Genomic DNA, 21,726 nt, shown 5'->3' on the forward strand with positions numbered 1-21,726 from the left:
AAAACATGGAATTTAATGGAAGCGTATCGGCTCATTTTAAAGCTCCTTCACCTGGTGCTGAGCTAACTGTTGTTGTGCTGCCTTTTTTAATCAGTTACCACCAAATGTGTGCATGTGTGAGAAGGGTTTTAAACGTTTCTCTGTCCACTTCCAGGAGAGTAACAGACAAGCCTACAATCCTCTTATTATGCCTTTGAAACAGAGTCCATTCACTGTTATCTGCAGCGCGTGTTATCGCGGGGTTTTCTGCAGAGCTTACAGAACATATCCCTAATGTTTCTCACACTCCAGGTATGTATCTGTTAGACACAGACCTAGCAGGCACACACACAGCTCTGCAGGAATGTCTAAGTGCTTTGTTTGCTGGGTGAAAATACAAGAGGAACTCCAGCAGTAGCCATTAGTGATGCCATGTCAGTCAAGGCCTGAGACACTGATGCAATCACGTTAATTCTCTGGGTTAGAAAAGGACAGAAACTCAACACTCTGCATGATGTTATCCCACCATATATGCCCCAAACATAAACACCCTCCACCAGGCTGGAGGAAGACCCTTCTCTCCTGGATTTCATTTAAACAGTGCAGCCTCAGTAGCCTATTTGTTTTTAGAACATTCCAGGTGTCATCCTCTAAATTCTGAACCAATTCATTTACAACATTCAGTCATACTAACTGGAGTAATTTGAAACTGATTTTCATTTCTAATGGTACCTTTCCATCCATTTTTCTTACTGAAAAAAGTTACTGTCCACACTAATGGGTAGAATTCAAACACTTAGACTGAAAGTCTGTCTTCCATTTTCATGCATGTAAGGTATTCATGTATCTCAAAAATTACAAAGAATATTTCAGTCAGTCACACAAATCTGAAAAAAATGGATAATCTTACCTAATGTTAAAACATATCTATTACTGTCACACAGAAGTTTGCATGGATCACAGAGTTAGCATGTAAAACCTGGAGAACACAAAGAGATAAAAACCCACCAATAAACCTAATCCACTTATATAATGGCATGAAAGGGAGTAGTACTGTGATCTTACTTGCTACAAAAGCTGTAAAGAAAGGGAGCTGACAGGTATCATTACTTGTCACCAGAGCAAACACAAGTCTATTCAGAGTTTGTTCAGTATTTCTACCTGTCCACAGGAACAACATTAGGCTAAATTAATATTTTACAGAATCTGGAGATCCTAATTGGTTTTGTTCTCTAAAAGGAGCCAGTATGGCTAGTTCTGGATGTGTGATCCACTTTGTAGTCTCTTTTCATGGTCGTGGGTGACCTGAATTTGAGGCTGAATCTCAGTCTGCACTCCTTAATCCAACAGTAGAAGCTTTGAACAATCCTAGCCTCCCTGATCCTGTTTCCATTGAAAGGAAAGGGAAATGGGAAAAGGGAAATGGGAAAAGGAAAAGAGAAGGGGAAAAAAGGAAAGGGAAAAAGGGAAATAACAAATAACATCACAGTGGGACAAACAAAGCTCTAAGAAATACATCTTTAAAGACAAATTTCCAGAATACTTGCACTATCAATTCAGTTCTTGGGCTTTCTGTATTTCTTCCTTTTTGTGCTTGAGTTGCTGCCTGCATGTAAGTAGATAGTTAATAGAAGCAGCCCTGTCCTGGGAGGCCAATATGAGCTGACTGCCTGTGTCTTTGGTTCAGGTCCATTAAAAAATCCGAGCATTAATTAATCACTGACTTGCAAATAGCCTGTTCCAGGCTAAATTGGAATGCTCTGTGATTGTTTTACTTTCGGACACAGGCACTTCAGTGATGTGAAGCTTCCTCCCCTGCCAGGACGGGATGTGCATAAATCCAGTGGCTACTCCTGTGTTGGATCTGACCAGTCTAGAGCCTGTTCCAAGCAGCTCCATTGCTTCCACTAACCAGAAAACTGCACACCTGAGGAAAAGACCTCACAGGCAGTACTCTGGATAGAATTCCTACTCTGGATAGAATTGAAAAGGAAATAATAAAACCTTCCAGGGCAAAATGCCAGTGCAGCATACTCCATGGGCAAAGAGCCTCCCTCTGCTTGCTGTCTGCCAGGCCAACCAAAACCTGCTTCTCCTCCTTTTCCACTCAGCTGGGTGGAAACCCTAACTGCAGAAACCAAGCTGCTGCTTGAGCTTTCCCTGTGCCAGGGGGAAGGTTCTCTGCTCTGGATCCTGTTTTCTGTGCCCCAGCTGCTGATGGGATGAACAGGAATGGAGCAGGGAATGGAGCACCTCTGCCTGCAGCAGGCAAGGCAAGCCAAGCACATGGAGATGTGGGACCCCACAGGTGAAACTTCTGCCATGTGAAGCACACACCAGAAATCTTCATAGAAAAGGAGACTAAGCCAGTCTGATCTAGCAGTCATGAAGGAAAACATATCCAAGGGAATCATGATCTCGTGTATATAGGGGCTCTTTCCGTTCCTCACTGGAAAAACTGTGTTCTTGATAAATAAGGAAGAGAAACAAGTAGTTTTCAGCATGAGCAGAAAATGAGGAAGAAAATTAAAGGTAAAACTAAGGCACAGGTTCTTGAAACACCAAAATACCATCTTAAGGAAATAAATACCTAAACCTATCAGTAACAACATTTTCTTCCACGGTGGCAAGATATACTATGTTTGTGCATGTTGCAAGGAGCTTTTCCTTCAGTTAACTTTACTGGGCAAAAAAGAGCTTCTATTCCAAATGCTCAAGCCTGGTAAATCACTTTTAATATATTCATCTCCCTCCTTCCCCAAAATTTCACTTTCAGTGGAGAAGTCAAACCAGAAAAGCCCAAATGACAAACAATTCCTCTCCCTGCTCCCTGCTCCCTGTTTCTTGCTCTTATTCCCACACTGAGAGCCTATATACATGGATGGTGAAGAATTGTATCTCATATGAAAATTTCTCCCTTGCTATCCCCAACTTCCAAAATGCAGGGGAGAGGTAAATAGGCAATCACGGCTAATCTCTCTCCCTCTGCAGTGTTTCTAAACCTGTGAAAATTTCAAAAGCTGCCATGATAGAATGACAAAATGAAATAACACACCCAGCGCTGAAGTATGGGCACTGGCTGTTTGATTGAGCATGGTGACAAAAAGAAAAAGAAAAACATAAAAGCAGATCATAAGACCAGTCAGAACAATTCTACAAATTGCTGATACATTGAGATAGCCAGATGGATATGTGTTTTTTGAGGAATGAGACACCGCTTCTATTTGAGCACTCAGAAAGGCCAACAACTTTGATGGTTTTGTTCTCACAATTTGACTTCTATTTCTTTGTCAACTGGCATTGAAGATTTGTCCTCGAGGCAGCTGCAGAACCTAATGGATCCTTTTGGCTGCAGTTCAAAGGCAGACAAGATATTTTACTCAGTACCAAAGATGCACTCTCAACTTGCTATTAAAACAATAACACAAACACAGGGCTAATGAGGGAATAAGGAGAGAAATGAAGAAAGAAATGGAAGGCTGTGGAGGGGAATGGATCACAGACTCTCCAGGACTAGCTCCTATAACAAGTGTGTGAGACAATCTCCTACAAGAGGGAAATGGCTTATTTGATCTAATGTCTTTCTCTTCTTGAATTTCCACAGTATGGAGAATCAATATGAGGGAAATTAAAGCATCAGGAGCAGACTCACATTTCCACTTGTGTGTGTTCCTATCTCAGCAAACTCTTATGGAGACACAAGTATTTACCTTAAGTGCCCGGTCCACGTGTGCTGCAAGGGGATGGATTTCAGAAGGATACAGGCTTCCTCGGTGTAGGGCACGGCAGGAGCAGCTCCAGCCAGGATGTAGCTGTAGAAGGAGACCTCCAGAGTGTAGCAGTAGGATGTGTCATTGAGGAGCCCCCCAAGGAAGCGCCGGCCTGTGCCGGCTTTCACAGCGTCCCTGTTGAACGACGTGCTGGACTGCAGGAGCAAGAACACAGGAGAGCTCAGGAGTGCAGCAAGGGAAGGAGCCTCTGAGAGGACAGAGAAGCTTCACTCACACTGCCAGACCCCATTTGCACTGTATAGGCTGCTCTGGGCTTTGATCACGGCCTGGAGGGGAAGCACAAATCTGGCACACAGGCTATATAAATGACGCCTGGCAGACCCTCACAAAATTCATCTGGGCTCACCATTAATATCAGCTTTTCCTCTTCCCTCTCAGATAACACAAAGCAATGCTGTCATATGCAGGAGTTGAAAGTGAGCCTTCCAGATCCCCCTTGCTCAGGAGTTAAGCTGCACCATTACCTGGATATTGGATTCCTTTGTTTCCACTGCATTTCCCTGTATCATCACCATCCCCCCCCACCCCTTCACCTGGGCTCTTAATCAAAGCAGAAATACAGTGGCATTTATGTTTTGGTGAAACTTTCTCACCTAAGAGATTTGACTGGTTCTTAAATTAGGTCACAGAAATTTCCACTTCACTAACTTAAATATTAAGGGGGTGTTGCTCTCTGGGTGGAAAAATCTACCTCACTATTCTACAGCACCAGCAGCACAGTATAAAAGGCAGTATTTTGTGCTATTACTGAAGATCTGGCTGTAAGAACCCTATAGCTTTATGACTATTCATTTGAGGGGTGGAGGGGAGGACTCCAAGCATTTCCATAAATGAGTTTTAGCTCTCCTTTGAAGGCATGACATCTGGAGACTAAAGGGCAGCTCATCTTCAGGTCGATTGAAGTCTCAGAGCTTGTTCCTACCAACTAGACAGAAAAATGGATTCTGATTTCATTTTGATTTTCAGACTCTATTCAGAAACCTCATAACCATTAGACTGAGCCAATCTGGGCTGAGCACAAGCTAGTGACAACCACAAAAAAACGATCCAACTTGGATCTGTTGTATAAAAGGTCATTACATCTCCTGCTGTAAGAATTTTATGTTGCCAGTGAAACACAAAGGACCCTTAACACAGCTCAATGTTCAGTCATTGTGCCCATGGTGAATTCTTTGAGCTGTCCAGTGTCCACCTATGGAGCCTTAGGGCTGCTACCTTTTCTAGCCAACACAATGTGAATATTTATGAAATCCATCTCTTACCAAAACTGGGAAAAGAAAATTTCCTGTGTATTTAAGAAATGGGATGCAATGGTTCAAAATACTGAACTTCTCTAGACTGAGAAAATCAGGTTAATACTGAAATGAGCAACAACTCTTGATAAATACTGTATAACAGGAAAAAAGCAGAAAAAAGCAGAAATACCTGTGGGTTTATTAACATTCTGAATGTCTTGAAATCTCTCTCATGTTGTAAAAAGGAAGGTTTTCCAGTTTAATTAGAATAAAATGGAATTGGGTTTCTTATTAGCATTATATATAGATGTTTCCAAATGCAACTTGTTGTCTTTTTGGTAACATAATATTTAACTTTGTGGTAATTTGTACACAGAATGCATTTTCCTATGTAGATATCATATAATTTCTGCCAAATTACATAGCAGAAGCCTGTAGGATATTCTGAATACCTGTGGGAGAGGGAGCAAAGCACTCATAAGGAATGCTGGGAAAATTAACTGTTAATTTGATATACGGGATAAAATACTTTAAGAGGTCTACAAGAGGGAATGTTCTCTGGATTCCAGCAAAATAAACCTTCAAAAGGCCACTGAGATCCTGAGGCAGAGGGAAGCTTTGGCCTCAGTTAAATTTCAGAAGCAGAGGAAGATGATCATGCTCAGGGGATTGCTTCCTGAGCCAAGTGAGCACCAGCTTCAGTGGAAGGTGAAGGTGCTCCTTGTTCAAACAAATGCCTGCAGTGGAACTTTTAATGCATGAGAGCATCAGCTGCTGGTGGAAACAAAGGAACAGGAAAACAAATGGCTCAGGACAGGATATTGGGCTTTGTGTGCAGAGGCATCACTCACAAAGGGACTAAGCTAATTCTGAGGCTGTATTTGGCACAGGAAAAACAAGGAAAATGTGGGAGGAGGTGACTCAGGGAAGACATTAGGGATAGAAGTACTTCAGTGAGTAGGAGACTCAGTTACTGATATGGAACATTTGAGAAGATTATGGAATCTCATCAACTCTGTTGAAAACAAATTGTACAAGTATCTGCTGAGTACAGTTGGTGGTTTTGGGATACAGTTTGCACATGAAATCCTTCTCCTACTTCCCATTATCTTAATCAGGCTAAAAAGAAAGTTATGAGTAGAATTCCTAATAGATGATTCTTGAGATGAATCTTACATAATATTTTCATCACAGTTCTTGGCACGGCAAAGGAGGAGCATGCCAACAAAATTTGCTGATGACACACTGTGGAATGAATCATCATTATGGAGGAGGTTCTGAATATCATACAAATAAAAAAGCAGTGGGATGACTTTGAGGGCCAGAGTGATTGTAGTCAGATGAAACTCAGCCACACAAGTGCCTGGTCATGCACTAAAGCATAATAATAATAAAAAAAATCTGCAATAGGCTAAAACCTTGTCAGCTGGAAATATATGGAGAGAGAGTCGGTTGTGTTACTTCACTGAAGTGGTTTTTGCTTTCTAGAAGAAGTTGAATCTAGTTATTGGCAAAATTGTATTTGCTGTATTTAAAAAGGGAGGCATAAGTAGTTTAAACATTATCAAGACAGTTACATAAATGGTAAAAAACAAACAAACAAAAAACCCCACCAAAATTAACAACTTTTCAGAGTTTGAATTTTTATAATGCTATTTCACGGAGCTTGGGGCTTTGGGTTTTATTTTGGGGGGTGAGGGACTGTGTTCCTTTTTCTTTTTCTGAGTATTTGTTTAATAGAAGAGTTTCAGTTTCAGCTGTCCAAAATTACTTGAAATGGCAAAGCATTAATAAATTCCTCTGTTATTTATTTGCCAAGTGGTAATGAATTGCCAGGAATAAAAACTGACCCTTCATTTAGGTACCCAAATGTAGATTTTTCAGGTTATAATTGTCCTCATTTTGAAAAAAACAAAAATCTGATGGCATAAGCCAACTTGGTGTCTTGGGTAAAAGATAAAATCTCTCATTTGACTCAAGAAGGTTGGGGTAGAACATAACAAATACATGTTCTAAAACAGCAGCTTGGACCAGGCTGTAAAGAGAGTATTATAAGCCAAAATATGATTTGATATTTTGCAGGAGAAAAAGAAAACTACAGATAAAAGAAAATTTAGGTAATGACAAGAAAGAGCAGCAGGTACTTGCTGAGTCTGACCTTCTACTCACTGTTTTAGCTCAAGATAAAGGCAGTGGGGAAAAAAAATTAAAACAACCGGCAAAACTTTGACTCCTCACCACAGCTGATCTTGAAGTTTTGCCCATGCACATTTATTTAATCAAACCCTAATTTGGGGAAACAAGGGGTGGGGGCGGCAAGAGGAGGGCAAAAACACAGGGAAAGTTGTCTGCAAATGAGTCTCTTGCTTTTCTGGGAGAATCTATTTCCCTAAACCCCTTTGCAAAGCCAAACTGAAGTCATCATTAAACAAATGCACTGAGCAGGCACAGCAGGAGAACAGCTAAACAAATATTTATTTCTCCAAGGCTGAAACGCATGGGAGTGTTAACAACAGCAGCAGTGAGAAGCACAGTCTGCAGGGTGGGGGGAACACCAAAGACTTTGAAGTTCTTAAATAGTGATATTTGTATAAAATCAACAGTAATGCATTATTAAAACACACAGATACATTAAAGCTCACAGAAGGACTTTGCTTCCCAGCTGGTGTGAGGAAATTCAGTGAACAAATAGCTATCCACAGAACTAGAAGATGCCAAGAAATCCAGTGTAAAAAGAGCAGAGAAGGAAGGGTGAAGGATTCCCTTACTTTCTGGTGGAAAGAAACTCACCAGAAAAAACAGATTTCAAACACATTTGGGAGCCTCAAGGAGTGTCTCTCTACACATCAGCCATTAGTGGCAGCTTCCCCAGGCCTCCCTACCAGACTTCATTCCTCCTCCCCATGCTGTGCTGAGTGCCAAACTGTGTGACCAGTTTCCCTGCTGGGAATGGCAGGGAACAGCCAGGCAGTACAGAGACATTTGGGAACCAACTGGGCCTTATTCAGGCATTGCAGCAGACAAAGATGTGTGGAAGGAAATAAGAAAAAAAAAAAAAAAAAAAAAAAAAAAAAGCATGTAAATTCTTTTTGGAGTGATTTCAAAGCAGAAAAGGATCTTGGCCCTTGGCCCTTACAGAATCCCTGTAAGGACACTCAGTGGTCCAGTAAGGCTGGTGCCCCACAGTGTGTCTCCTGAGTGAATTCAGCCCCCTGGTAGGCAGTTTGTGAGCTCCACAGCCTGGGCAGCTCCCACAGGCCTGAGGGATGCTCTTGGCTCCTCAGCACTGCTCCACCTTCCCACTAACCGTGACCGGTGTCACAGATACATTTTATGAAAAATCTTTTCCTTAGGATTTTCCTCCTGAGAAGCTGAGAGGCCTCAGGAACAAAATGTAAACAGTGATTATCTGCTGCTGTGGAATGCAACAGGTGCATCTGTGATTGGTCTCATGTGGTTGTTTCTAATCAATGGCCAATCACAGTCAGCTGGCTCGGACTCTCTGTCCGAGACAGAAGCTTTTGTTATTATTCTTTATTTTTCTATTCTTAGCTAGCCTTCTAATGCAATCCTTTCTTCTATTCTTTTAGTATAGTTTTAATACAATATATTATAAAATAATAAACCAAGCCTTCTGAAACATGGAGTCAGATCCTCGTCTCTTCCCTCATCCTCAGACCCCTGTGAGCACCGTCACAACCGGAATGAACACACTGGGCAGTCCATGTTTACAGTGTGCTGATTGCCTCTGTGTGCCTCTGGCAGTCACAAGACTGGCTCCAAAAGGCAAAGAGGGACATTTCTCACACATCTGAGACTGAATTTGCCCCATGTACCCTTTTCAGCCCTGATGGGCTTGGATTCTGAGTGGCCATGCATGGTGGGAACATTGGCTGGCGGGGTCTCCTCCTCAGAGAGGTCTCAGAGGAGACTGGGCCTGCTTCAGCACCTGAGAACCTCAGGCTGCACAAAAGGAGAAATTGGAGGCAAACGCCACTAAAACTGGATCCAATCTGGCGTGGAAGAAGGGATAACAAAAAGGGATGAAATGTCAAGCAGGCTGTGTCCAGCCAGTGATGAATAGGAGCTTCATTCTCCCTTTCACTGATGGCAGGACAAAGGGACCTTGTCATCCAGAACTTTTCTGGGGAATGAATCTTTGTCATCTTCTGAAATTGCTCAGCACATTAAGAAGAAAGGAGCAAGGTATGACCACAGTGTAAATCAGATCTTGCCAGGTTCCTAACATGGGATCCAGGATACGGACTGCGCATCATTTATGACCAATCCTAAGGTGTTTCCCCATCCTAGCAAGAAAAGAAAAAAAAGTAGAAGGCATTCAGAAAAATGCCAACCAGGCAGAAATCTGGTCACAGGCTTTGACAGAATGCAGAAGATGAAATTCTGGCATAGCAAGGTCCACGGAGGTTCCTGAAATTCAAGAGAGAGATTTTTACCAGCTGTTCACATCTCTTGCAACACAACTGATTATGGATGTGCCTGTGGAAGGAAGTAGCAAACTGCATATATCTTCAAAAATCTGAGCTCTAGTGCGCACAGATTTTGATTCCCAGATGATCACTTCTCCTCACAAAGAAAGTACCTGCATGAAACTCAAAATAAAGAGATCTTCCCTAAAGTTTCTAATATGTACATAGACAATGTAGGTCCAGGAAGGGTTCTACAATAGGATGTAGCATGTGCAACTGAATACTCAAAAATCATAAAATTATGTTAGGAATCTTTCCTGGAGAAAAGCAGAGACAAAAACACGAAGAGGATTCATAATTAGAGAATAGTTTCATATTGCAACATACAATTAAAAATATGCTGGGTCAGCCTATGCCATTTCCATAGCTGTGTTTCACAGCTGAGCCTAACCACTCCTAAAATACCCCACTCCAAACCCAGCAAAACTGCCCACATTCTGCTCATTCTACAGATAAGAAATAAACACTTTACCTGCTGGGGTAAACTGGGATTATGCATACAAGTTGTTTCATGTTCTTCAGTGATCACCACCCCACCAGCAATGGCTGGGTGTAATCAGGACTGATTTACAGCATCACCAGAGCTGGCTGCTGATGCTGCTGTTATAGATGAAGAGAAAGGTTTTTTCCCAAAGCAGGTCTGACCTCTATGAGCCCTCAACTCAGTGCCAGGTGTGGGAAAAAAAAAAAAAAAAAGATAATAAAAAAGTTAGTGCTCTAGGAATAAAGGAATGGCGCAGTTGTCATCAAGGTAGAACAGACGTGCCAGTGGGAAATGGACTTGAGCCCAGGCAGTGTCAAATACATCTCAGAGAGCAGTTTTACAGTATCAGCTATAACTCACTCTCTCTCATTTTCTAGAATGCTTTATTGAAGTCTGCAAAAGTTTGAGAAAGGGCACAGAAATGTACTGGCTTTGGCATCTTTGCCACAGACAGAGCTGATTCCTGCCACGGTGTGTCCAGCTGTCACGGCTTTGACCCTGCCAAACCGTGCTACAAGCAAAACTTCACCTCCTTACTTCTCTGGAAGCACTGAGCAAACTTCTCACTTCAAAAGCCAGCTTAACTCTCCTAACTCTGTTACAGACTGGAAAGTAGATGTGCTGGTGTGGTTTGGGGTTTTTTTGGGTATTTGTTTTGGTGGTTTTTGTGATAGGCTAACACCAACTCCATACCAGCTGGGTCTGGAGACTTGGAAATGATGGCATTTGGGAGGCTGCTACCAGGCAGGCTTCTTCCAATTTATTTAACAAGCTGCAGTCAGCATCAATCCCCAAAGCAGACAGCTGATCTGAAGGAGGGAGCAGGCAAAGAGGAAGGATTCTGGGAGCAGAGGTGTGATGGAATGGGAACAGAGCTCAAAATTACTCCACAATTCATCTCACCTTGCAGCTTAGCCATGTTTCTGATACACAGAAAGAAAACTTATTTCATCTCAAAACCAATTGTGACTACTGAAATCTGGGAAGAGGAGTTTTAGAAAAGTTCAGGATCATTTCAAAGAGGAATTCCATTGTTTGAGGCTTTTCCAGGTCCTGTAGGAACAGGCACATTGGACTGATAATTCCTGTGAATAGGGCTCACTCACTCTCACAGAAGGCTCTGCAGTTGACAGCATTTCCATAACTTCTGTGCCTGGTAGGAAACACTGAGGTGGGCAGAAAAGTCTGGGTTAGCTGGGGAATATTCTCTGATCTAGAGTTTGATTTGCTGAAGTCTGAGGAAAGGCAGGCAGAGGAGCCCTGGAATAGATTGACCTGCACCATGAAGGTGAAAATACCTAAAACTGAACCTTAAAGACCAAACAGCCTCAAGCCCTAAAAGATTTTTAATAATTCCCCTCCCTGTTTCTTTTTTCCTTTTTCCTCCTGCTCAATGGAAAGCAATCACCCTTTTCTAGAGGTAGCATCACTGTTGTAGGAGTACCATGAACACAACCTGCCTAGCACTACATTCTCAGGCTTTAAAGTGCAATTCTCCTCAGAGGAATAACAGTTTAAAGGTACATTGTCACCACACACACATCTGCTCCCCGAGGGGCTTCATTATCCCTCTAATGTGCAGTGCAGGAATACCAGATCTTTTCCCCTCCCAAGTGTCCTTCAGTCATGCCTGCTTAAGTTTCCTGATAAAAACACATATTTGCATGGTCATTAGGAGAGGTGTTAGAAGGAGGGAGCTTTATAAGCTCTCAGTTTATGCCTCAAGACCAAAAGTACCAAATTAGTTCTTTTTTTTTAAAAAAGAAATTCCGCAGCTAGAAAAGAAACTGGCTCTCACGCTTCAGGGTTTCAGCTGTTCACCTGTGAGAAGTACAATAGCTGCACTTTTTACTGCTCATTAATATATGTGCTCTGCACCTTGAACCAGCACCAGTGCAGGGGTCTGGCCTGCATTTCCCATTCCCCAGAATCCTTCCCCACGTGCCCCTAAACTGGCTGTACTCCCAGCTCCCACTTCCCCAGTGCTACAGCTCTGAAGTTGTTCATTGAGTTTGCTGGCTTTAGCTCAGCACTAACACGACTGGAATCCAAATCAAACCAGCAGCTCTCCTGAGGGACAGCTCCTTAAACAACACCTGCAGGGTGGAGGTGGCCTGAGACCTTCACAGAGCTGGGCAAGGCTTTTCCTACAGAGCTGGGCAGCCCATCACAGCCCACCTGGAAAGAACAAGAGGAGGAGGCAGATTCCACCACATCCTACCCTCAAAGCAAACCTCAGAGTTCTTTGTTACTGGATCTGCCATCCTCAACACACACACTCAGAGTGTATATCCCAAAATATCCTTCCTCAGGTCCCCTCAGCTCCTGCTTTAGTGAGCCTGCATCTCCCCATCACCACAAGTGACAATGTCACCTACTCAAACATTACCCTGTCACCCATTACCCACGGTTAGGCTGGGCCTTCTCTCCCTTTTATGAGCCCACCCAAGCAGTGACCAGTGATGCACACAAGTAGGGGATCTGAAATGTGTCAGGTTAATAATGAAGGAATGCTTTTCCCCCTTTTTTTTTACTAACAGCAGCCTCTGCTTCTCAGAGCACCTCCTCCCCCAAAGATGGCAATGGTGGCATTTCCTAGGCTAAGCTCTACAGAACAATCACACTGTTTAGAAAATAACTCAAGTCTCTGGAGCTCTCACTTTCTCCATTTGTCAGTAGAAAACGAGACATTTCCTCAAAATATACAATAAAATAGCCTCTAGCAATAGCCTGCAATGCTTCTCTTTACAATACTTTTATGAGCGTGAGCGTGGTCTCCTGGGAGTGCTTTCATAATCATTTATACAAATGACAGAAAACTAGGACAATGAGAAGCAAAAAGGAAAATACAGCCATCATGCACCCAGTTGCTTTGAATAGTTTGCAGAAAAAAGTGTTTTTCTCCATGGCAAAGAGTTGTCCTCACTTGCAGGCCTAAATCAGGGGATCACAACCTTCCTGAGGTGGGACAGGATGCTGCTCCCAGAGCAACACAGTTCAGCTCATTGCTCACACTCCTTCTTGGCTCTCTCACTGCCCCAGGACAGCTCTCTGAGCCAGAGGTGTATTCTACATACATTAAAATATCATGTGGCTAAGAGGATAATACCCAAAAAGATATCCTTCAACAGGGACAGGTGTCAGTTCTTTACTACCTCCCTGTCCCTCCTGCACAGCACAGTTTGTCCCATCTGAGGGGATTTGTGATGCTCAGCATGAGGGGCAGCTTGCAGGAGAACCTAGAGCATTTCCTTTCATTGCTGCTGCTCTGGGAGGCTGTCACCTGCTCCCAGCACGTTGACATTAGGTAAGAGTAATGTTGGTCTTTGAAAATAAACCATAAAATTGCTATGAAATCTTGTTTATTCTGTGTACATTCTAAATTTCTACCTGTGTGGGGATGGAGAAGGGGCTGTCAACTCCTGCATGCACAAACAACAGGGCAAGAAGGTACTGAAAGAAAATCCATTTGTTCCAACACATCCCCCACCCTCCTTCTATTTTCAATACAAATTCAATCCTCTGTACACAAGGAAGGGTGAACTGGTGCAGCACAACATAATGGAACAGTTTCATTTCACTGAGACTCTCCAAAAGGCAGAGTCCTTGTGAGACCAAAGCCTATAACACTGAGAAGGACAGACTTTACAGTCTGCTCCCTGTGCCACCAGAAACAATAAATAAATAAATAAATAAATAAATAAATAAATAAATAAATAAATAAATAAATAAATTTCCTGTCTTGGCTCACCCAGCCCCCAGAATAAATAAACAAACAAACAAACAAACAAATAAATAAATTTATGGAGCAACACGTCCAAGAAGCAGCAAGCAGGAATGCATCCCAGAGGGGTGCTAAAGCATATAATAGCTGTATTTGTCTTCCTGCATATGCCTTGGTACAAGACTGCAAAAAAAGGAGGCAGGATCATTTGTTGTGCTCAGGTTTTAAGAGATTTCTGAGTAGATCTGTTAAGCTTGCATGACATTAACAAAACCTACCTGAACACAGCAGCTTTTGCCATTCTGGGAGAAGAGTCTTTTTTTACCAAAACAGCAGAGAAGCACTTAGGAGGGGGTGATGCAAGTGAGTATGGATTTTACTTCAGGATAAATTCCAGGCAACTTTTCTACCGCTTCCTCTTCCTTGCCCAGCCACATACAAGCTGGGGTTTTTGTTATTTCAGAACAGATTATAGGGATTTGATCATTCAGTGCTCATATTACTGCCTCAAGCATTTGCACCACCACTGCCTTCAGAGGGAGGTGTCCAGCCAGGGTAAATCATAACAGCCCAGAGAGGCTGCCATAGGATGGAGGAGGTTTGCTGGAACAAACACATTTTCCCTAAGAAAGATTGGATGGGGGTATGCTGTGAGTATGAGAACAGCAGACCTGGAGTTTGTGGATCGAAGAAAGAAAGTCAGCAGAAGATATAAAGAGATTAAAATGTTTTTCTTCGTTGCTCTGTGTTTGATATCCAAACTAAAAAAACCAAAAACAACTGAACAAAACACCACAAAAAGTACTAGTGCAAATCATTCAATATTTGCATCTTCTCATATTGCTGAGACAATGAGAGTCTCTAAAATATGTTTTAGGTGACAGTGTTATGGCATTGGAGTTAAGAACATGCTTCCCTAAAGGAAACTTGGTGGGTTGCTGTCTAGAGACTTCACTCTTGAGTGTGAGCATGATATAAAACAGGGAACTGCTGACAAAGAAACAAGACTTGCTCTTGGGACATCCAAGTTTTATTCTCCAATTTCTTCAAGCAAATTATTTCTCATCCATTTGTTATGTCTTTCTCAGCATGACTGGAAGCTTTTAGGGCTGTAGAATTCCTCAGCACTTACCCAGCATAATGGCACCCCAAGTTTTTTTCAGGGTCTTTGGCTAACTCTGGCACACAGAGGTCAAACAGTGTTTATAAGGAAGGTTGTCTGCTGGGAGGCTGAATACAAGAAAATTAAATGAGAATTCAAATGTATCCCAAGTGCTACCAGTTCACTGTCTAAAGGAAAAAAAAAAAGAAACCAAACTGACTGGATCAGGCCAAATACCTCTGCCTGGTTTTTATCCTTTAACTGAAAAGAAAAGCAATCTTTGCAAAGTGATAAAGCCACCCAAGAATGGCTGCAGTTGTTTCTTTTAAACGAACCAGAGAGAACAGATGGTGTCCTCTCATTCTGTCACAGAGGTCAAAGTTAGCCACCTCTAAGACTAGCAGGTTCTTGAAATGCTCAAACGCTCAAGTCTGGTCCTTATGACTAATCCACTCTCCCCAACAAGAAAGGTCAAATGAAGAACATCCCTACAAAAACTGCAACTACTCCAAGCCATGGCTGATGTGTAATGCACTCAGACATGGTGTCAACAGCTGCTCCTAAAACACAGTGAGTCAGCCTTTCAAAAGAGCATGCCAGCTTTCACTGTTAGAGCTTTAATATGGATTACATTTACTCCCCAGTGTTTAAAAATATCTTTCTTAAACATTGAAAATATAAAATGTTTTCCTTAAAGATTTTTGTCCCTTTTGCCCAGGCAGCTGCCCAAGAACGTCTCATGTACTTATTTGGGAGCATCAAACATCAAAACATCCTAGCCTTTCTTCCACTTTCCTTTTCTCATGCTGACAGCTAAACCAAAGGAAGGCCTCTGTTTTCTGAAGTCATGTACCAATGAGGAATTTCTGGTCCCTTTCACAACTTATGCCTCTGAACCACAGTCAGCCTTCCAGAGAGCTGTGGGGTCACGAGTTCTGCCCAGCAGACAGGGCACAGAGACACTGGGTGACTCTCCTTTGGTCCTGTAACAGGCATGTGGGTACAAATCCCCTATCCATCCCCTACTCTAATCACCAACCTCCCTTGGATACTGTCATTTCAATAAAAAGGCCTATTGGCAATGACAGGTGAAGAAAGCAGCCCAGGCATGAAATGCACTCTAAAGTAAATTAATAGAAGATTGCCAGACGAAACGGCACAAGGCATTTGATCGCATCATCTCAGGCTTGTTGTTCATGCTCCTTTGCATCTGGCTGTGTGATTCCTGCCAGATTCTTGGCTGGAGGAGCAGAGGAGGATTTGCCTGCCTTCCCTAACCCGTGCCGGGCTCAGCTGCAATCACGCAGAGCGCTGAAAGAAATCCCTTTGAGTTGGGATTCATTCCGAACATGTAAAACCCAAATGACTGCTTCTCCAAAGTGAATCCCATTTCACAGCAAGTAGGTTATTAGTGTGGAACTCCATACAAGTAGCCTGCATTCAAAAGCCCTCTGCATTATTAATAGAAGATGAGCTTTTGACATCAAAGGAGAACCATTATGTATGCTAAACGGTGGCAAAAATTGTACCCGCACTTCAAACCTTTTCAGCGCTTTGTCCCTTGTAAATCAATCAAGGTTGACAGATGCTTTAAGGAGAGTAATCTTTTCAATGATACTGTCAATGGATAACATAATGGAACATTGTCTCTGTGCTGTGTGAAGACATGGAGCTAGTCAATTATGGACAACACTTCATGCAGCCGCCAGTTTTCACTTGAAGTGCTGCTGTTGAAGTATTATAATCCCAACAAATGGCCACAGCAGCATACAATGTAAATGAGACCTCCTGAAGCTTTGGAAAATTCATTAGTAACAACAGTGGTCCATTCCCACACTTTCAAACACCAGCCTGGTAATGTTAACGATGCACTTCCCCCCTTCCCTTTGAGCAGGCAGTAGGGCATATTTACATACACTATTTTAAACCTTCAGCACATTTCTCCCCCCCATTTTGGATTCCTTTCCTCTCTTCACCTGATATTTTCAACGAGTCACATAACCCACATGGCTGGAGGCTGGAAACAAGAAAACAGACCTTCCTACTTGGGGACATGTCGTCACTTCACACATGTGAGACATTGGAAAAATGGCCTGGAGGGATGGCAGGGGAAAAGCTTCCAGCCTCAATGCACCCAGTGCCAGTAGCACCTGGGTGGAACTCTGCTCCAGAGTCAAAAGGGAGAGACTGTGCCGTTTATTTAGCTATTGGCTTCTATTTCCTGCATCATCTTCTCAAGGATTTTCCCTTTGTCAAGCAAGGCTTGTGCTAAGAGGAACACTTAATCTCCCACAGTAGCAGAGAGAAATCCCACACTTGAGCACAGAATCTCTAAACTCCTATCAACTGCAGGTTTTCATTGCTATGATCTGTGAATGCCCCTTACTCCTAACGTGTTTTTGAAACAACCAGTTGCACACCAGAAACTCAATCACTGAGGGTAAGAACAAGCTGTTCCTTGAACCCAACTTCCCCTTTCCCACTCTCCAAGCTGCAAGTATTGGCCAATTGAAAATCCTCTTGCAGAACAGTTTTCTATGGTAATATCAAAGAATTTCAGGATTATACATTCTCTTTGCCACAACTTTCAACAGATGTTATCTAACCTTTTCTTTCAAGGTGATTAATTTTATTTCTATTTGCTAGCATATTATTATTTAGAGTATACAAGTAAAATCTTTGACAAATTAATATAAACATTGGAACGATAAAGTTGATCCATTTGATCAAAAGACAAAAGATCTGACATGGTGTGCTAGTAATTCAGAGCCAAAGGTTATTAAACAGAAGATGGAAAACCTGCTTTTGTTCATGTGTCTGATGACATACATAAGATCACAACTTACCACTGCTGGATAAGGTCAATTTGAGAGGGAAGATGGTAGCTAATAATAAAATTTTTAAGTAAGCTTTTATTCGTACTGAAATAAAATTCACTCAGTCAAGTAAAGCCAGAGATTTATCATAAAGGCAAAAAAGAAAACAAAAAAAAACCCCAACAAAACAAAAAACTAGGAAAAGATAATTAAGAAAAACTGACTTACATAAGAGAAGTCTTCAGCATTCTGACAGAGTAGCTTGGGAAAAACAGCCTGTCTCTGAAATCTTTCCTCATCCTCAAAGATGTTCCCATACATGAAGCCATTCATCATGGTGGAGTGGGCATGGATGTCGATATAGAACTCCAGGTTAATCTTCTGTTGAGGGAAAACAACAACAACAAAACATTCAGCACGAGATAAATCATAACTGAGTTATGCAGGTGAAGCCTCCCATAAATCCAGTCCTGCCATTCTTGAGCCCATCCATGGTGCCAGCAGCAGGGAGCCACGCTGAAGATCTCACTGTGATGCACACAACCTTCCTGCCTCTCTGTGGGGGCATGTGAAATACAGCAAAGGACCATGACAGACATTTCTTTGTCTTTTTTGAGAATATTGGAACATTCTGCACAGGACACTGTGCAAAATAGAGCCAATCCTTCATTGTGATACAGGGCTTACTGCCAGTGATAAAAATATGCACCTTCCAGTTCTAGAGCACGATTATTTGGTCATAGCTTTGCCATCTCTGCACAGTTCTGCACTGAATTATGCAGATGTTCCTTTCTGCCAGGTGAAACAGGCTCAAAATTGTGTAAAAAAGACTCCAGTATTTCCTGTGCAGTTTATTTCTTGTGTAGAAGGAGAAAATACTGCAAATGTTTTGTCTTCCTCCCCTTTCCAGCAGTAACTCAACAGAAAAACTCTCCAAAGCAAATGACTGGAATATCTCTCTGCTTGTGCAGGACTCTGCACCAACTCTTGCTTCAAAAGAAGACAGCAGGACCCCCCAGCACAGAAGTGCCTGCTCTGCCCACACCCTTCCCATGGCACCAGTGGGAAAGAGGGAATGTTCACCTGGATCCCTGCACACAGTGCCACCAGCAGCACTAAGGAGTGGTACCAGAGCAAATTCCACTGAATTACCATGATTCCCCAAATTCTTACAACCTCTGGACCTGAACAGATGACATGACAAGCAAATCCCTGTCACCTGGCCAGCATGGGGCCATTGGGGCTGTCCTGGTGCCCAGATCTCACATGTCCCTGCCTCAGCAGAGGGATGGAGAGGAGCTCTGTTGGCAGCAGGATGCTCATGAAGCTTCTCCCTGTACTGAAACACATCAGGGAGCTCTGCAGCCCCAGTCTCTCCTGCACACAAAGCTTGCTGGGCTGCTGGGGAGCCCTGAGCCATGGGGCACTCCAGGGGGACAGGAAGGCAGGTTGGGTTGGGCATCATTTGGTATGTGACACTAATATAATACAGATTTACTTTCCCCCTGGCAGAAAACCAGTGTATAATACCCAGCAACTGTTTAGTTTAATTAAACAACCTAGAGAGAGTAATAATGCATCTTATTAAGCCTCTGCTATGTTAAAATGCTAGCTAATGCAATATCAATATCTGACCATGCTTCATAGGAAAGGGAACATTTGATTGTGTTTGACTCTAACACAATAAATTGTTTGCTCCTGCCAAAACATTCTGCTGTGCTATAGAGGACCAGCCCTGCAATAAAGCACACATCTGCTATTTGGAGATACAGCACTGAGGAGAAAGATTAGCATTGACAGGATGAAACACCACACAGGATTTTCTTCCTCTCCAAGCATACAGAAATTAAAAACCAAGATTAAGTAATACTATTTTCATGAGATAATTTCCCCATTACAAACAGAATTTGATGAGATCAGATGCACACTGGCATATCACCATAAAACAGAACATCTTGTAGAGTCTCAAAACAGTGATTTGATGAAGTGAGCAGATAATCTAGTTAAACTGGGTATTTGTAAAGCATGAATGTCCTTCACACAGAAGTCAGTGACCTAAGTCATACTTATTTTAGAACAACCAGATAGAATTCTTTATAGGAACATAGTTACTAACATAAAATAATCGAGAAGCACAGTGAGATATATAACAATGGACTAGAATAATTTGTGACTTAAGACAAATAAAATTGCTGGTGTAAACTGCAGGATTTCTGGTATGTCGTGGTGTACTTATTAATTGATGGTTTTCAAGTTGTTTCCAAAAGAAGGTGGTCACAAACAGAGATGCAGATTGCTAAGACAATTTTCCACACACTATCCAGCAAGAAATTCACCTGCAGAACATGAGTGACCTGAGCCTCAGCTTAGTATTCAATTATCAAGCTATCCAGTCTAACACAGTGTCACTGGAGTATTTTCTAAACTCTCCTAGGACCTTCACTCAAAAAAAATTGTTGGTAGAAGTGTCACAGAGAATATTAGAAAGTCTCCTGGTGTGCTGAAATTTCCTTGGAGATCTTTTTTGCTCACCAAAACCATTTTCAAATAATCTGCTTGCAGTGGTTATTTGTAAGGGAAGGGTGTCCTTCACAGATGTCCCCTTCACCTAAAGATGAACCTTCCAGATCCCTTATTTGGAAGCTGTGACATTAAACAGGTAGCTCATCGCCCAAATAAGTGTTCAAAAACATTTTCCAAGTCATCCATTTCAAATTAATTAAAAAGTAATTGTCTAAGTTAGCCCACAATGACTATTCAACTGGAATTTTTTTCTGGTCTTTGTTCCTTAGCCTCCAACTGAACATATAAAAATCTCTATTTCACACATTCTTGTGCACTAAATTTAGTCCAAACTTGCAACTGCCCATCCTATTCAGCATGTTTTTAAACATTGCTAGAGTAATTGCTAGTTAGATGTACTACTTCCAGACACTGCTGTGTGCGAGCAGAACAGCATTTCAGTGTTTCACATTTCTCCTCCTCACATTCATTACTTTATCAAAGGGAAACATGTTCAGCATTCTCCATTACAGAGCAAAATAATTCAGTGCATTGTTGATAAAACACATGAGTTTCTAATGGAAAAAGTCCTTTTATTCCCAGACACAAAGTTATTGTGGCCTTAAAATAGACAATAACAGCCACTAGGACATTAAAAGTTTGCCAACTCGTGCCTCAAGTGGTGAACCAAGCAGCAGACAATTTGTTGGCACTCAAGAATTATGCTATGCTCCTGAACAATAATTGTATTTCTGCTTCCTCTTTAGAGTCATAGATATTCATAGGTGCTTTACAAGTAGGAACTGTTTCCCCCACTGCCACCTAAGCAAATTTAAGCAGGGGAATAAAGTTTTATATTTCAGTTGAGGTTCTCTGGAAGATTTTGACATAATTACTAATCTCCAGCAATTCAGGTAGGATCACAGAATTAACATTTTATGGAATATATAATGTCACCTACTGATGGCAATTTCAGCAAAGTCAGCAGAGAGGTGACCTCCTGAAATTGTTGCTCTTGGAGATAGGAGAACTTTAGTGGGAGAATGAAGTAAATAAACAAATGTTTGCATTTACATGAGCACATGCAAACACACTTAACCCACTGCTCTCTGCTGCCATACCCCAGGGGTATCTGCCAATATCTACACATCACAACCCAACGCCATCAGGGCTTCTCTTGCTGCAGCACCTGCAAGTGAGAGGGGGAATAGATTCAGACATGGCTCAAAGTCTCATATTCACATTTTCTTTATGCAGAAAATAATGAATAACTAGACTCAAACGGCTCTGGATGCCAGAGCTGCCTTCTGAGAGACTTACCAGTTCCATCCTACAATATGATATTAAACTCATCATTTTCTGCTTTAGAGGTAGAATGCAAAATGATTCAGAAGCCTTCTGAAAGTCATCATGCAATTTAATTCTCTCAAGTGCCTTTTCTTTGTGCTTACAAGCAGTGGCAGACTTTTCCTCTCTCACAGTGTTTCTTAAGTAAAGCTGTAATTACCTGGATGACCCAGGTTACAGAGCTCCAGAAAACAAAGGCAGACTTGGTCTTTCTTTTCTCTGAGTCTCAAAACAGAAATCACTTACTAGACTGACA

The 21,726-nt window shown here is 42.0% G+C and overlaps 1 protein-coding gene across 5 annotated transcripts in view; it reads right to left on the reverse strand.

The window, feature by feature from the left end:
* Window positions 1–21,726, reverse strand: part of LOC134423228 (BEN domain-containing protein 5-like) — an 882,906-nt gene that overhangs the window by 74,730 nt on the left and 786,450 nt on the right. For all 5 annotated transcript variants that reach the window (XM_063166074.1, XM_063166072.1, XM_063166073.1 and 2 more), the window contains 2 exons: window positions 17,850–18,002; window positions 3,742–3,904 (listed from right to left, as the gene is read on the reverse strand). In XM_063166074.1, the coding sequence (XP_063022144.1) occupies window positions 3,742–3,904; window positions 17,850–18,002 (316 nt within the window). The remainder of the gene's footprint in view (window positions 1–3,741; window positions 3,905–17,849; window positions 18,003–21,726) is intronic.

The sequence above is a fragment of the Melospiza melodia genome, chromosome 11, assembly GCF_035770615.1.
Source record: "Melospiza melodia melodia isolate bMelMel2 chromosome 11, bMelMel2.pri, whole genome shotgun sequence".
Classification (NCBI taxonomy): Eukaryota; Metazoa; Chordata; class Aves; order Passeriformes; family Passerellidae; genus Melospiza; species Melospiza melodia.